We start from the raw sequence: 16,322 nt of genomic DNA, 5'->3' as shown, positions 1-16,322 counted from the left end.
TCTACAAGGAATTTTGGTAGTTTTTTAGTCTGGTAAAGGTTATCTTTTTTTTTTTTTTTTTTACATATAGATATCCATATTCATTTGACCCAACTCTATTTTTTGAAAAGACCATCCTTACTGCACTCAGCATCGTTTTTGCCAAATCAGTGGCTGTATCTATATGGGTCATTGTTCCATTAGTCCATTTGTCTATCCTTGAACCAGTACCACTCTTTTTTTTTTTTTTTTTTTTTTAATTTATTTACTTTTGAGAGAAACAGAGACAGCTTGAGTAGGGGAGGGGCAGAAAGAGAAAGAGAGAGAAAGAATCCCAAGCAGGTTCCATGCTGTCAGCACAGAGTCTGATGCGAGACTCGAACTCACAAAACCATGAGATCATGACCTGAGCCAAAATCAAGAGTCAGACGCTTAACGGACTGAACCACCCAGGTGCCCCAAACCAGTACCACTCTTTCTTAACCTATAGCTTCATAATAAGTCTTAATAACTGGTAGCACAGATCCTCTAGCTTCGTTTTTCTTCAGTATTGGCTTTGGCTGATCTTGGCTCTTTGCATTTTTATGTAAATGTTATCTTTTTATTATTTGTTTACATTGTTATGTAAATTTTAGAATCAGCTCATAAACCTTATTTTTTTGTTTAATGTTTATTTTGAGAGAGAGAGAGAGAGAGAGAGAGAGAGAGAGAACATGAGCAGGGGAGGGGCAGAGTGAGAGGGACAGAGAGAATTCCAAGCAGGCTTTGTGCTGTCAGCTCAAGGCCGTCGCGACCACAAGATCACAGCCTGAGCTGAAATCAAGTCAGTTGCTCAACCGACTGAGCCACCCAGGTGCTCCTAGAATCAGCTCATAAATCTTATTTTAAACTCTTTAGCATTGTAGATACACAGGCCACTGTTCTCCAAATGTTTTTTGATTATGTCCCCCTGTTAATTAAACAGACTTAACGCATTTTGCCAATACCTATATATTATTTAAAATGTTATGCATGTACCAACATGTTACTGTTATTTACATTGTGAATTTTACATTTGAAGTTTTTTTGGAGACTATTTGGACAGTAAAAGAAGCCTAATTGAGTAAGGAATGGTGATGGAGGGGAAGACCCAGTATTTCCTTGAGGAAATACTCCCTTTTCTTCACAAACCCTTCTCTCTTTCTCTTCATGCTATTTTTAATTGTAGGATACCACGAGCCAATTGGATTGAGTGAAAAGTGTGCATTGATTTGTGTCAGAAGAACTTACTGATTGAATGAATCTCTACTGGTAGGATGTGATCTTGGCTTAATGGTTAATGCTCCTTTTTTCTGCTGATTCAGGCTACCTTCAGAGTAGCCCCCTCTCAGTGTTAGTCTGTCTACACCTGCAGAGATCGCATGTAATCAGTGTTGTTTACCACCCTGTTAGCTCACCTGCTGTGAGCAAGGTGTGTTAACAAGGTTAAAACCTGTTTTTGGGTTTGAAAAATTATTCAGGTATGTAGTAAAAACACACACAAACTTAAGGACTTTAAAAACACAAATGAGGGGCGCCTGGGTGGCTCAGTCGGTTGAGCGTCCGACTTCAGCTCAGGTCACTATCTCGCGGTTTGTGAGTTCGAGCCCTGAGTCAGGCTCTGGGCTGATGGCTCAGAGCCTGGAGCCTGCGTCTGATTCTGTGTCTCCCTCTCTCTCTGCCCCTCCCCCATTCATGCTCTGTCTCTCTCTGTCTCAAAAATAAATAAACATTAAAAAAAAATAAAAATAAAAACAAAACAAATGATTCACTTTAAGAGTGGAAAGAAGACAATTAACTGCCAGATTGATGTAGATGATTAGTGGTAAAGTTTAGAATGGGTAATCACCTTAGATTGAAATGGACAAAAAGTCGTTATAGAAATTGTATTGTTTTAATTGGATTTTGAGTGATACGGATCTGGGTGGGAGGAAGAATATTACAAGTTAAAGACTGGAACTAAAATAAAAGACAGTAGTGAGAGAAAGGGCCAGAAAGGTAAATTGTAGGAATCTTTGAATGCCAGTCTCTTGGGTGTAGATATTAACCTAGGAGACTCAGCCTTTTCTTGGCTTACTTTCTTGATGCTACAGTTACAGCCTAGGGGAAATTAACTTTTGGTGGCTGCTATCAAGCGATGGGAGGGAGTACTCTGATAGCCAGTTTCATGAAGGCCACTTAATCACTCAGATCACTAAGCACACCAGTGAGGGATCTCTGTCATTGGTATTTGATGAAAATTAATCTCAAGAGTGTGGTGTCAAGAAATATTGGACACAGGAGTCCATGTTAAGGAGAATGTTGAACAGAAGTTGTGAGTATCAAGTACTAAGGACTCAACAGAAATGGTTGTAACTAAAAGATTATGAAGCAGGGGTCAAGGGATTCTGATTTATTTCAGTATGGAGGAGCATTGTCAGTGAAGGAATCATTTCCAAAACCCAGAGTTCAAGAGAAGATCCAGAGAGAATGATAAATTCTATATTAAATGTAAAGCAAACACACAGGAGTAAGATGAGTAAGTCTTTGTTGTTATGAGTGCAGATTGAACGCAGAAGCCCATAGGGATTTACAGGGAGAAAGATGCTGGTTAGGAATTGTGGAAAGTAGGTAATGAAGTGTGACAGTCAAAAAGAAGAATAGGAAGGTATTTCAGGAAGGACATGTGGGTTTAAGGCAGAGTTGCATTGTAGGAGAGAGGAGACTCAGATTTGAAGACTAAAATAGAAAAAGGCAGCAAAGGGGGAGATTGAACATGCAAGAGAGACAATTGATGGGGATGCAAAGTAGTTAAGTATCCTTTTTATATGGCAGAAAACTCTAGTGAATACTGTTAGGAGCTCTGTAGTTGATAGGAAGGTACTCTCTACCACAAAGAATATTTTACTCTGAAACTAAGCTTAACATGAAAAAAGAAAGTGTTGTTAAGCAGCAGTTCTATCCTGTTATTTTTCATCATTCCTTTTCCTTGCCCAAGTGAGAATGCAATTTAGCTGTTTGGACATTTTATATAGTAGTCCCTCTTGTGTTTGGGGCCTTGCATTTACAAAGTTAAATGAATGTTTCCTGAATGACTTAGTATTGGTGTGTTGTGTTTGTGTTAGTTTTTCCTTTGGAACTTGGTGTGTATTCTCATCTAAGGGAATGTCCTCCAGCCTGAAATTAAGTATGATCTTAACTTCAGTACTTAAAATAGAATTTTGTGAAGAGTTATAACATTTCCTTGGAGGTTGAGAAATGTGGTAGGATTGGTAACTTGTTTGATCATCCATTGATTTTATCAGTGGGTACATTGATTGTACATCAGTTATTTTCACCCTGCAGTTGTTTTTGATCAGGAGCTTGGGAGCAACTTGGGTTGGTGGTTCTGGCTCAGAAAATCTTAGAAAGTTAAAGTCAAGATGTCAGCTAAGGTTACAGTTATTTGAAAGATCGACTATAGCCATAGGAGCTACTTCCAAGGTAGCTCACTTACATGCCTAGCAAGTTGGTGTTGGCTGTTGGCTCAAGGCCTCAGTTCCTTTCTGTGTCGACTTTTACATGGGGCTGCTTGAGTATCCACATCCCAGATAAGTGATTTCAGAGAGAGAAAGTGCAAGAAGGAGCCACACTGCCTTTTATGACCTAGTTTTGGGAGTTCTGCAAGGAGAGTAAAGTAGGCTTTACCTTTTGAAGAGAAAGATACCAAAGAATTTGTGGACATATCTTAAAATGACCAGAGCCTGTTACTGCTGGGCTGATGCCTTTATATTTTTTCATGATAAAGTTTGTTTTGGTATTCCCAGTTCTGAGATTTTGGCCTGGGCTATTGATGGGTTCAGACTGTGATGTGACATCACGAAAGTTCTTAAATTGTGTTGCTAAGGAAGTTGGTATCGGGCGCCTGGGTGGCTCAGTTTTTTAAACGTCCGACTTTGGCTCAGGTCGTGATCTCGCAGTTTGTGAGTTCAAGCCCCGCATTGGGCTCTGTGCTGACGGCTCAGAGCCTGGAGCCTGCTTCAGATTCTGTGTCTCCCTCTCTCTCTGCCCCTTACCCACTCATGGTCTGTCTCTCTCTCTCTCTCAGTAATAAATAAATGTTAAGAAAATTAAAAAAAAAAAAAATGTTGGTATCTCTCCCTGCTCTCTGTATCACTCATCTTGTCTACAGTTTTATTAGCCACAACAAATGTCAGCTGGGGAAGATACTAAGTACATAATGGTATCTGGCTTTCATTTTCAGCAGGAATTCATAGCTCAAATGCCCTAAGTCCTTGTAAGCAAAATTTTTTTTTATTGCAAGCTCTGTGTATTCTGTATCTTGCATTTTCATATGATTTGCCAAGTTCTGATTATGGAACTTTATTTGTAAACATAATGGAAAGATGATATTTTTCCAACTCTTCGCTTTGCCTTCGTTTATGGTACTAGAAAATGGAATAAATAGCTTTGTTTCACTATGCAAAGTAAACACAAATTATGTTTTAAAATTTTGATGGAAGGGGCGCCTGGGTGGCTCAGTCGGTTGAGCGTCCGACTTCAGCCAGGTCACGATCTCGCGGTCCGTGAGTTCGAGCCCCGCGTCAGGCTCTGGGCTGATGGCTCAGAGCCTGGAGCCTGCTTCTGATTCTGTGTCTCCCTCTATCTCTGCCCCTCCCCCGTTCATGCTCTGTCTCTCTCTGTCTCAAAAATAAATAAACGTTAAAAAAAAATTTTTTTTTTTTAATTTTGATGGAAGTGGGGTGCCTGGCTGGCTCAGTCAGTGAAGTATGTGATCTTGATCTCGGGGTTTTGAGTTCATGCTGCACATTGAGTGTGGAGATTACTTAAATAAAATATTTAAAAACAACAACAGTAAAGTTTTGATAGGAAACATGCAACTTGAATCCAGATTCCATGTTCAAGATCAATTTTAAAGGTGAATTTTGGGGTGATTCATTTTTTTTTCTTATGTAATCTTTATGCCCACTGTGGGGTTCAAACTCATGACCCTGAGATCAAGGGTTGTGTGCTGTACCAACTGAGCCAGCCAGGCACCCTTGGGATTATTCTTAAGTGGACAGACCTGAAAGAAAAGAGGAGGGAAAATGGTAAAATTGGAAACACGTGTCAGAATTCTTTTTCTTGTGCTCTTCAAATAATTTTAAATAAAATTCCTTTGGAGCTACCAAATTAGCTTTGAATTAATTTTCCAACATTCAGCTTTGTCCTCTTAATGCAGAATATTCTTCATTCTCTTTGGTGCCTTCATTTGTTTTATAAAGAGTAGTAATTATTGTTCCAGCAGCCTGTCCTCTGAATATAGCTTCTTGTCATCAGATCCAGGTAAAGGCTTTGTTCTTATTCCTCTAAGGAGACAGATAATGAGTGTTGACTTAGCTACATGTTGTCATCTTGTTCCTGGTAAGCTACATCAGATCCCATACTACTTAGTCATTTAGCAGTCTAACCCAGTCCTTGCCTCTTTCTTTTCCATCATGGATGTGAATGAATCTACATGGTGAGAAGCTCCCCCCCCCCCCCCCCCCCCAGTATGCCTGTAAAACCCTTGTTCTCACTCTGCAGTGAATGTTAAGTTTGAATTCTGTGTTGCAGAGTTCAAGGAAGTACCGTTCTCATAATACTGGCTTTGGGATAATATATAAACATGAAGAAACTAAGAACTAGGCTAAGCACACAGATCAGATGACACTTAGGGGTGTTTTAAACAAAGTTTAGGGCCTTTTAAACTCTAACTTGACGCGAATGCTTGTCTGGTATTTCTTTCTCTTGTGATGCTTGTGCAGCAAAAGTCAGCATGGTTCTCTGTGTTCCACTTGATTTTTTTTTTTTTTAATTTTTTTTTTTTTTAACGTTTATTTATTTTTGAGACAGAGAGAGACAGAGCATGAACGGGGGAGGGTCAGAGAGAGAGGGAGACACGGAATCTGAAACAGGCTCCAGGCTCTGAGTGGTCAGCACAGAGCCCGACACGGGGCTCGAACTCACGGAGTGTGAGATCGTGACCTGAGCCAAAGTTGGCCGCTTAACCGACTGAGCCACCCAGGCGCCCCCCACTTGATTTTTTTTTATGCACCACCCTGCTTTACTGGTGAGAATTTTAAGAAGGAATAGTAAGTAATTAGTTCATATTTTTCATAAATTCGTTCTCACACACCTCCTCCTGTGGGCTCTGGCCAGATCTCTTTTCTTGTACAGTTTTGTAGGGTTTAAATTTTTTTTTTTTAACGTTTATTTATTTTTGGGACAGAGAGAGACAGAGCATGAACGGGGGAAGGGCAGAGAGAGAGGGAGACACAGAATCTGAAACAGGCTCCAGGCTCTGAGCCATCAGCCCAGAGCCTGACGCCGGGCTCGAACTCACGGACCGCGAGATCGTGACCTGGCTGAAGTCGGACGCTTAACCGACTGCGCCACCCAGGCGCCCCTGGTTTTGTAGGGTTTAAAGAGTACAAGTCTCACACATATGAGTCTTTTCTCTTTTTAATATTGTTTTGCTTAGAAGAATAAGGACATGGCACTTAGTCATCTTTTGGGGGGGGCAAAATGGATCTTATGCTGTATCCAGTTAAAAGTGATGACTGGCCCCCGCTTTTCAAAAGCTCAAGCTTATGCCACTTCACTTTTAAGAAAGACCTGCATTCATACCTGTTTCACTTACTAAAAGAAATTGGAAAAGGATTTTTGCTTTTACAAAAAAAGGGCAAAAAGCGGAAATAGCGTTCAGCATTTATTTCACATTACAGAGGTGGTATGCACAGGAGCAGAGTGTGTCACTGCCAGTCTCCTTTCCCGGGAATGATACTCAGCATCAAACCTCCATAGCTCTGAACTGTGTCTGTGAGCATCTGTGCTTTATCTCAATTTATTTTGTGCATCTGTTAGCAAGATGTGTTCTAAGGTATCAGAAAAGCTTAATTAAGAGAGGTTATTTTTTGGGCCTGGGAATGCTCAAAAATTTTTCCATAGAGAGTAATGGTAATTGCTTCTTGACTTTATGCCATTTCAGCTTATGAAAGGTTTCACAGGAAGTCTCTTTTGGGTGGCAGGGGAAAACCTGCACCAGTCTTGATTCCATCTCCTATATCAGTTTCAGTGAAACTCTTGTCATGGTAATGGTCTACATAGGCATCATGTGTGTTGGAAGCTTTACATACTCCACAGCTCTGTGAACTAGCTCATCAAACTTAAAGGGCATTTCAGATTTTGCGATTTAAAGTACGTAAAAAAATAAAAATGCGAGAGGATCTAAACATAAAGAATTGTTTTTGAAAAGAGTGGTGTTTAAGTTTTAAACACTGTTCTCTATTAAATGCTTGGAGAGCTTTGACTGCCTATTAAAGAAGAATCCCCCAAACAGGACATTTTCAAAAACTCATCTGCTAAATGTTAATTTGCAGCTACAGTATTTATATCTGTCATTATTTCTTGTATCCTGAAAGCTGCCAGTGCCTCTTGTGGAAAGCCCTGGGAAGCTGTTATATTCACCCTTTTTCTGTACTTTATTTTCTCCCGTTTTGTTTGGTCACTTAAAATATCTGAAAATAGAATCCATGTAGTCTAGCAGTTGATCTATAAACACTACACCCTTTCATTTAAAGTGAGACCTTTTCTCACAGACTCTTAATTATAGAGAATAAACTGATAGTTACCAGCAGGGAGGGAGGCTGGGGGAGGGATGATGGGGATTAAGGAGTTCACTTGTCATAATGAGCTTCCAGTGATTTATGGAATTGTTGAATCACTGTATTGTATCTCTGAATCTAATATAACACTGTATGTTAACTAACTGGAATTAAAATAAAAACTTAAAAAGCAAAGAATAAAAAAAGTGAGACCTTTTCCTCTGTATGTTTGATGTATTCTTCAAAAACAAAAGCAGAAAATTAAGTTCTGAGTCATGAGGAGCTAATGTTAACATAAATCTTCCTTTTAACTTTAAACAAGAGGTGGAGAATAAAGTATGGCCCCTTGTTAAATGGGTAAGTCTGTATCTGAGGGAAAAGCATCTTTATGTTTTGTGTGCTACACTGTGGCAAGAAGCGTACAGCTGTGGGGTCTTTCTGCCCTACTTATTTCCACTTGAGACTTTTTCACGGTACCAAAAGACTCTACAAAAGCCTGACTTCTCTGCTATGTGCATACTGCGGTTCTGATAGCAAGACACACACAGCTGCCAGTGCCTACAGGTTAATGAAGACACTCAAGAGCATGAGGAAGAGACAACAGCAAAACCTGTGACCACATCATAACCAAATCATGTCTCCCATAGTGTGACATTGTTTCTTTTTATTTGTTTTTGGCCAAAACAGACTAAAGAAGAGATGAACCTTCTTTTCTGTCCCTCTTTCACCTACCCGCCCAAGCATCTTATGCAATGATGTTTAAGGTGTCCTTCGTGTTCTTTGTTAAGCATTAAATTTTTTTTGTAGGTGGCAGTGTTTAAGCAGCTGATGTTGTTCTGTGAAGGGAATGTGGGTAATGTGGTTAAGGACTACCTGTGCTAAGAGAGAATTGATGGAACCAATGTTAAGAGAAAATAACCTGAGTAAAATATACTAGGAGTCGTCAGGTTTCTCTGAAGCTAAGGTTGTGAACGAGCATTTTGAACTAGTTAATTTTTTTTTTTAATCTAGAATCAGAAAGCTAAAAATCATCTTACCTTAGTGAATTCCAATGAGAATACCATCTTAACTTAGCTCATATAAGACAAGTAGACATGTTCTAATTTGGGAATGAGCACTCCCAGGAGTAGAATTATCATTAGACTTTTTCCAGAAATATATCACAGATAACATATTGTGTTGAAAGGACTCCCTACAGTGAATGCTGTAACCCTAATAAATAACTACAATGTTGAAGAGAAAATAGTTGAAGGAAATGTTCATTCTTTCATCTTTTACTTTTATATTCTAGGAATGAAGTAAGAAACAGGCTTTGTTGAATTTTGCCATTTGAGAATACTTCAAACGAGGGTGATTTTAAGAGATACCTGACATGGGGTGCCGGGTGGCTCAGTCAGTTAAGCATCTGACTTCAGGTCAGGTCATGATCTCACGGTTTGTGAGTTCCAGCCCCACATCAGGCTCTCTGCGGACAGCTCAGAGCCTGGAACCTGCTTCAGATTCTGTGTCTCCCTCCCTCTGTCTCTCTCTGCCACTCCCCTGCTCGCTATCTCTCTGTCAAAAATAAACATAGAGAAAGAGAGATCCCTGACACATTGTTTAGTTACTGCTCTGTATTTTTTTTTTTTAAGTTTATTTATTTTGAGAGCAAGAATGCACACTCATGGGCCAGTGGCAGGGGGGTGGGGGGATCGGTGGTGGGACACAGAAGGAGAGCGAATACCAGGCAGGCTCCATGCTGTCAGTGCAGAGCCCGACGCAGGGCTCGATCTCATGAACTGTGAGATCATGACCTGTGCCAAAATCAAGAGTCAGATGCTTAACCGACTGAAGCCACCCAGGTGCCTTTAGTTACTGCTCTTTAGAAGTTAGTAAACAATTTAGAAGACTTAAGGTCAGCTACTGCTGCTACCTCAGCCACCTGGGTGGCAGTAGACACCATCTCTAGCAACCCTGAACTACTATTGTATTTCGTCGATGTGAACACTAATTACTAGAGTCTTAACCACTTCTCTTCACCCCCTAGGAGGGGCAAGAGGGCTTACCACCAATAATAAAAAATGTGCTTGCAAAAAACAAAATTCAGTACCTTTGTCTATGCATTAGGAATTGGGTTTGTTTTTTGTAAGTGCATGTTCTTAGCTATCCAGTGTTTCGTATTGGAAGAACAGGGTGATACTTGACCTAATAATCTTTGTAATGATCCTCACCCTAGGCATTCAGAAGATAATGGATATAAATATGTAGCAAAGTGGATGAACTTAAAAGATGCTAGCCAACATAAAGCTGAGAACACAGATACTGTTGAAAAACTATCAGAAGGTTAAAATTCTTTTCTGGGTAATGACAGAAACATGAACATCTAGAGAAAAATATCAAATACATCAAAACTGTGTAGGCCCATTGTTATAAAGTATTGTAAAGGCTTCCATACATTGTGGTTAGAAACCACTGGAGATGTCCCAGCTGTACTGAAAACAGTTAAAGCCTTTCAGTTTGTTCAGACCATTATTCTGAAAGTGCTGATTGGTTCATGGAAGCAGATTATGATACACATATCCTGCTAGACAACTTGAGATGACTTCCGTCATACTGATCCTGAAGAGCGCATTTATTTTGACAAAAATTATGAACAAACGTAACTGAGGAAAGAAGCCTTGAAGAGATTTGGTTTTGAAAGCTTTTAGTACTGAAATTATAACTATTATTCTTCTGTAGAGGGTCCTAGTTACTGTTCATCTTGCAGTTTGTTTTCTTGACCTTGTAACAGTGTATAAATTTGACGACTTCGTATATGTATTATCTTCATCTATATGGTTATTTAGGTTACCAACCTGCCTTATCTGAGAAAACTATAAAGAAAAAAAGTGAAGTCATCAAGAATGAAGATCCAAAGATAAAATGTCTAACATTGCACTGAAGATTTGCATCTGCCATAAAGAACACTGAATCCCACTGACACATTCTTTTATGTGAATGTACCAGACTTTTAAAAAGTCTTTCACAGGAATGGCTGTAAACTGAAACTTTAACATGAGCTTTTAGTCTGATTAAAGTGTATTGATATAGTAATATATATGAAGAATTTATGTTTTTAAAATGATGATCTGGTAAAGGTAGTAAAAAATTATTTCCTTTTCCTGAGCACTTGTATTGGTGTCACCAAATAAAACAGCTCACCTTGCTGGAACTATAATTGACCCTTGAACAGCACGGGTTACAGTTGCTGATCCCCTGCAGTCAAAAATATGCATATAACTTTGGACTCCCCCAAAACTTAACCACTGATAGCCTGCTGTTGACAGGAAGCCTTACCAATAACACATAATTTGTATGTAATATATGTTATATACCGTATCGTTAAAATAAAGTAAGCTAAAGAAAAGAATGTTAAAATCATAAGGAAGGGTCGCCTGGGTGACCCAGTCAGTTAAGCAACCGACTCAGTGTCAACTCAGGTCATGATCTCAAGGTTCGGGAGATAGATCCCCATATCATTCTCCATGCTGACAGCACAGAGCCTGCTTGGGATTCTCTCTCTCTGCTCCTCCCCGACTTGCTTGCTTGTTCTCTCTCTCTCTCTCTCTCTCTCAAAATAAACTTAAAAAAATTGTAGGAAGGAGAAAATACATTTACAGTACTGTTCTGTTACTGCTGAAAAAAAAATCCATGTATAAGTGGACCCACACAGTTCAAACCCATGTTGTTCAAGGGTCAGATGTACACTGCATTGTTAGTATACACACATGATGCTAAGCAGATGTACCTTAAAATTTGGGGAAGAAACGTTGGTCATCGTGTGTTTTTTTTTTAATAATTTTTTTTTTAATGTCCGTTTTTGAGAGAACATGAGCTGGGGAGGGACAGAGAGAAAGAGAGAAACAGAGGATCCGCAGTAGGCTCTGTGCTGAGAACGAAGAGCCTGATGTGGCGCTGGGACTCACGAACTGTGAGATCATGACCTGACCTGAAGTCGGACACTGAACTGCCTGAGCCACCCACACGCCCTGGTCATCATGTTTAACTTAAGACATGAGTTTGCATCCATGGTATAACAAATGAACCAGACTTCCCCCCTACATATGCATTGTGTCATCTAATGAACGTTATGTTCTTAACTATTTTATAATTAATAGTATCTTTCCCAGGAAAAGGTAGAATGAGAAGTGCCACTTGCTTATGGTATATTAATAAAGCCATGTTTTAAAAATTAGCATGGACTCTGACTATATTATACATTTGGTTCTAAATACTGGTTGTTTATTAGGATTCATAATGTTTACTAGAAGAATGTCTTTTAAGTCAGATGTTTAATATGTGACATTTTTTTCCGTTTTGCTTACATTAAACATAATTTGCATTATGGTACTAATTTGCATTTTTGTTTTGTAGTCTCTGGTTTTCAGCAGCCACTGCAAAGCAGTAAGTGGCTACTCAGACCAGGTCATCCATCAGCGGAGATCAGCTACCTCCTCACTTCGTTGCTGCCTGCTCACTGAACTGCCATCTTTTTTGTGTGTGGCCAGTCCACGAGTAAGTGCCACAAGAGGGAAGAAACAAAATAGATGATACTTGAAGAAATAAACCAACTTTTAAGAGATCCATTTCTTAAACACAAGTGTTTAAGCTGTTTGGACCTTGAGAAACATTAATCCTCAGTATTTAGAAAGCATACATGGTCCTGGCTTTGCCAAGGCAACACTCCTCCCTTTAAATTTTGTTGGTTAGAGAACTATTGTATGGTAAATAGGAATGGCTTCTTTGCCTGACCAAGTCTCTCCTGTGTAGTTCCTCTCATTTAGTCAGGAAGGAGCTCTGAACTGTCATGGGAGCAAGCCATCTGTCACGTAGGTTATCACCAAACAGCAGGGTCAAGGACAGTGGAATATTTGATAAGGAGAGGGAGCTGTTTGTTACCTGCATTGAGGTTTTTGACGGTTTTTCAAGGGAGGGGGCTACATTGGGAGGGAGATTTGATCTGGCCTTATCGCTTCAGTGCAGTCTCCAAATAACAAAAGGAAACCTAACACTCCAGCATCACGAAACTTCTTCATCTGGTGTCCTCTCACTTTCCTTAGCAGCCCTGCTGAGACTGGTTCACAAGTATGTTCGCCCTAAAAAGTAACTGTTGTGCTGTGTTCACCATTCAGCAGTCCTAGTCTTATTTGCAGATTGGGAGCAGTGTCTGTTATGGTTTCAACATTGAGCAACTGTTAGATGCCTCTTAACACCCCATTTATCAAAACTGGGCACTCTGGTGATATCTGACAGCATCACTGCAAAGGCTCCTCTTGGCCCAGTGCAGTGTTTTACTCTGCTTACCTCTTGTGCTCTTTCTTGTCCTTATTTTTTTTTTTTTTAACTTTTTAAATTTATTTTTGAGACAGGGAGAGACAGAGCATGAACAGGGGAGGGTCAGAGAAAGTGAGACACAGAATCTGAAACAGGCTCCAGGCTCTGAGCTGTCAGCACAGAGCCCAACGCAGGGCTCAAACTCACGGACCGCAAGATCATGACCTGAGCCGAAGTCAGCCGCTTAACCGACTGAGCCACCCAGGCGCCCCTTTCTTGTCCTTATTGATCAGAGCCAGACAGAAGCTCTCTTACAACACCAGAAGAAGTATATGAAGGGAGAGGGACAGAGTAGCGATGCACTAGACTCTGGTTAGAGCAGAGGACAAGTATCTGTCTTCCTGGCTCATTTCCTTTTGCTCTGGGGCATCTTCCAGTTAGCGCGAAGACTCTTTAAGAGGCTGACATTCATTCATTCTTTCTTTATTTCCTCCTTTCTTTCTCTCTCTCTCTCTCTTTCTTTCTTCCTTTCTCTCTTTCTTTCTTTCTTTCTCTCAGACCACGAGTTCGGGGGAGGGGCAGAGAGGGGCCTCCAAAGCGGGACGGGCAGCGAGCCCCGCTGTGGGGCTCAGACTCTTGAATGATGAAATCCTCGCCTGAGTTGAAGTCCAACTCTCGACTGACTGAGCCACCCAGGTGCACCAAGAGGCTGACATTTCTTACCCTTCTGTGTTTTCTCTTGTTTTCTGCACTCATCCTAGAAGGCCTACTGGTTTCACAGTTCTCTTTAAAGAAGGTGGAGCCTTTTGAATCTTCCTTAGTGATATTTTTCTGTCAGTATTTACATCTGCTTGCATCCTTTATTAAGTTATCAAAGGTCAGAATCTGGCAGAGGGTCCCAAGAAAGTTGATGAGTGGAAACAAGATGGTAGTACTGAGTCGCACTGACTCCTGCCTGCCTTAACTTCTTCCTACTGATCCTGTACTACATGAACTTGATTCCTAGGCCACCGTTAACTTTGATTTATATTGGCTATCTAAATAGAAAATATTTAGATTTTATATGTATCCAGTTCTTCAAAGCATTTTTGGTCTTTGAAGCTTAAGTTGATGTAGGGAAATTCACTTTTTCTACAAAATATCCAAGGTCTGGTGTTTCTATAGAAAGCAGTCTTTAGACTTCATAGTTGTGTAGTTCGTTGCCTTCTCACTCTCCCAATCTGATGTATATACTTAGAGACCTAATAAGAGGAAGTCTGGATTTCTGAGAGGGATCTCTAGACATTTTCACTTCTCATATCCCCAGTGTTTTATAGAGCCAATTAAAAAGTGAAATGCCTTGGACCATCATTGCATTTACAGGCATGAAGATTCCTCATTTGTTCCACTTAGAGCTGTATAGCTAACTACTCTGAAGAACAACTCCACTCTCCCAACATACTCAAACACGCATACCCAAACTGTACTACTAGAGACTTGTTTTCTGAGGAGCCCAAAATCTAAACTATCATGCCAGATGCTGCTTTTTCCCTAAAGAACAATAAATAATGAGTAGCTTAGAGAAGACCATAGTAGCATAAAGGTGTGGTGGCAGGCAGGGAACAGAAGGAAACTTTTTTTTTTTTTTATCATTTGGCTGAAGGGCTCCTCCCCAGCACCCTCCTTTCTTGCTCAGCGCCTTTATCTATAATTGTGTGTAGAGTTTCTTCATAAAGTATGTGCTGAACTTGAAATGAGAATAAGTAACACCATGGTTATGAGGACAGGAAGAAGAGTTTTAAATATATCTGAATATAAAGTCATACACAAGCTTTTACCTTGATCAGGCCTAGAGTGAATAATCATGTGATTCCTTAATTATCTTATATTGATTTTTAACCCATCTGGGGTAGGGACAGACTGATTTCCTTTGAAGTCTTAACCTTGGCCTTGAGCTTAAACAAATTAATGTCCTTGGCATGTGCTGTGGAAACTTTAGGGTCGGTTCAGGAAGAACTGTGCCATTAAGGAAGGAATTATAGGATTTCTTTTCTCATTAGCTAAGGAAATAATTCTGCAACGTTAATAAACTAAGACCCTGGAAATCCATCTTACCAAAAAAAAAAACTGAAGCGCTTGGAGTGGTCACGCTTCTTAGAGCTAGAGCAGGAATATACATGTCATCAGGAAGGACGCGCTAAATGCTTGAGGAGACAGCCCTTGAAGATCCTATAGTTTAGGAAGTTAATGAAGCAAGAAACAGAGGTTAGCTCATGTGAGACTAAAGGGAGTATGCATTTCCATTTGTGGGGAGTTAAGAATGGTATGTCATGCTTCATCTCCCCCTGTTTCTCAACAGTCAGGAAGGCCACTGGGGTTAGCAGAATGGGTGGAGGCTGTCTAGGATAGAGCTGACTAGGGAAGCACAATTTAATTAGAAGTGGACTTGTTTGCCTCTTTTTGTGCCTCATGAGTTCACGGCTTACGTACTTACAACATGACATTCTGTGATTCTGCATATATCTTGATCCAGGGCTCCTGCCAAAGAAGCTTATTAAAACATTAAAAAATATTTCACTAAGAACTGGGCCCCGCAAACCTCCTAGTTTTCAATCCTGGACTTGGAAGGATGTCAGCAAAATGAAATTGGAAAATAGGTGAAAGTTTATAACTGGAAAAAGTTGTTTTGGTTTTAAACTATAAGAGTGCTGGGTCACCTGAGTAGCTCAGGCAGTTAAGCGTTTGACTTCGACTCAGGTGATGATCTCACGGTCCATAGGTTCGAGCCCCACATTGGGCTTTGCACCCACAGTGCAGAGCCTGCTTAGGACTCTGTCTCCCTCTGTCTCTGACTCTCACCTGCTTATTCATATTCTCTCTTTCTCTCAAAAATAAACATTTTAAAAAATAATAAACCATAAGAGTGCCAAGGAGTGAGTTCTAGACAGGAAAAACATTCTTCCTGTGTCCTGTTCTCCCCCTATTCCTTCATGCTGAGTTTCTGGCTTTTGAGTTTTCATCTGGAGCATTTGGGCCTGACGTCTTATATATAGTTCCAGTATAAGTCCTGCTTTTCTATAAAATAAACAATAATGATAAAACCAAAAACAGTTATATTTGAGCATAAAATTGGACTGTATGAGTCTCTCATTAGAAAAGACTAAATATGCTCTACTCATCCAAGAGTGTGTATAGTATAGAGAATTGGTCATACTTCTGTAGCTCATCCACTGCTGCTTGTACCATTGTTATGAAAGTACAGCTACTACTGATTGTGAGGTTCTGAGACTCATATCCTAGATGGTACATACCTGCTCTGGTCCAGGATCTGCTGAGCTGCAGCCAGGACAGACCATCATGGGAGAGATCCAATTTTTATTCACCTGCGTTTTACTCTGTCTGTATTTACATGTGCTCAGCTTTAGGTGGGAAAAAGGAATAACTTGAACG

General features: G+C 40.1%; 1 protein-coding gene across 4 annotated transcripts in view; it reads left to right on the top strand.

Annotated features, from left to right (window-relative positions):
• The window catches only part of INO80 (INO80 complex ATPase subunit), a 144,205-nt gene that overhangs the window by 77,264 nt on the left and 50,619 nt on the right, over positions 1-16,322 (top strand). For all 4 annotated transcript variants that reach the window (XR_015252593.1, XR_015252592.1, XM_086710399.1 and 1 more), the window contains exon 25: positions 11,994-12,134. Coding sequence is in view for 2 of the 4 variants with exons in the window: in XM_086710399.1 (XP_086566525.1) it covers positions 11,994-12,134 (141 nt within the window). In the remaining 2 variants the exon portion in view is untranslated. The remainder of the gene's footprint in view (positions 1-11,993; positions 12,135-16,322) is intronic.

The sequence above is a fragment of the Puma concolor genome, chromosome B3 (genome assembly GCF_028749965.1).
Source record: "Puma concolor isolate L17-30 chromosome B3, mPumCon1.1.hap2, whole genome shotgun sequence".
NCBI lineage: Eukaryota > Metazoa > Chordata > Mammalia > Carnivora > Felidae > Puma > Puma concolor.
This window is presented reverse-complemented; position numbering and strand designations above follow the sequence as displayed.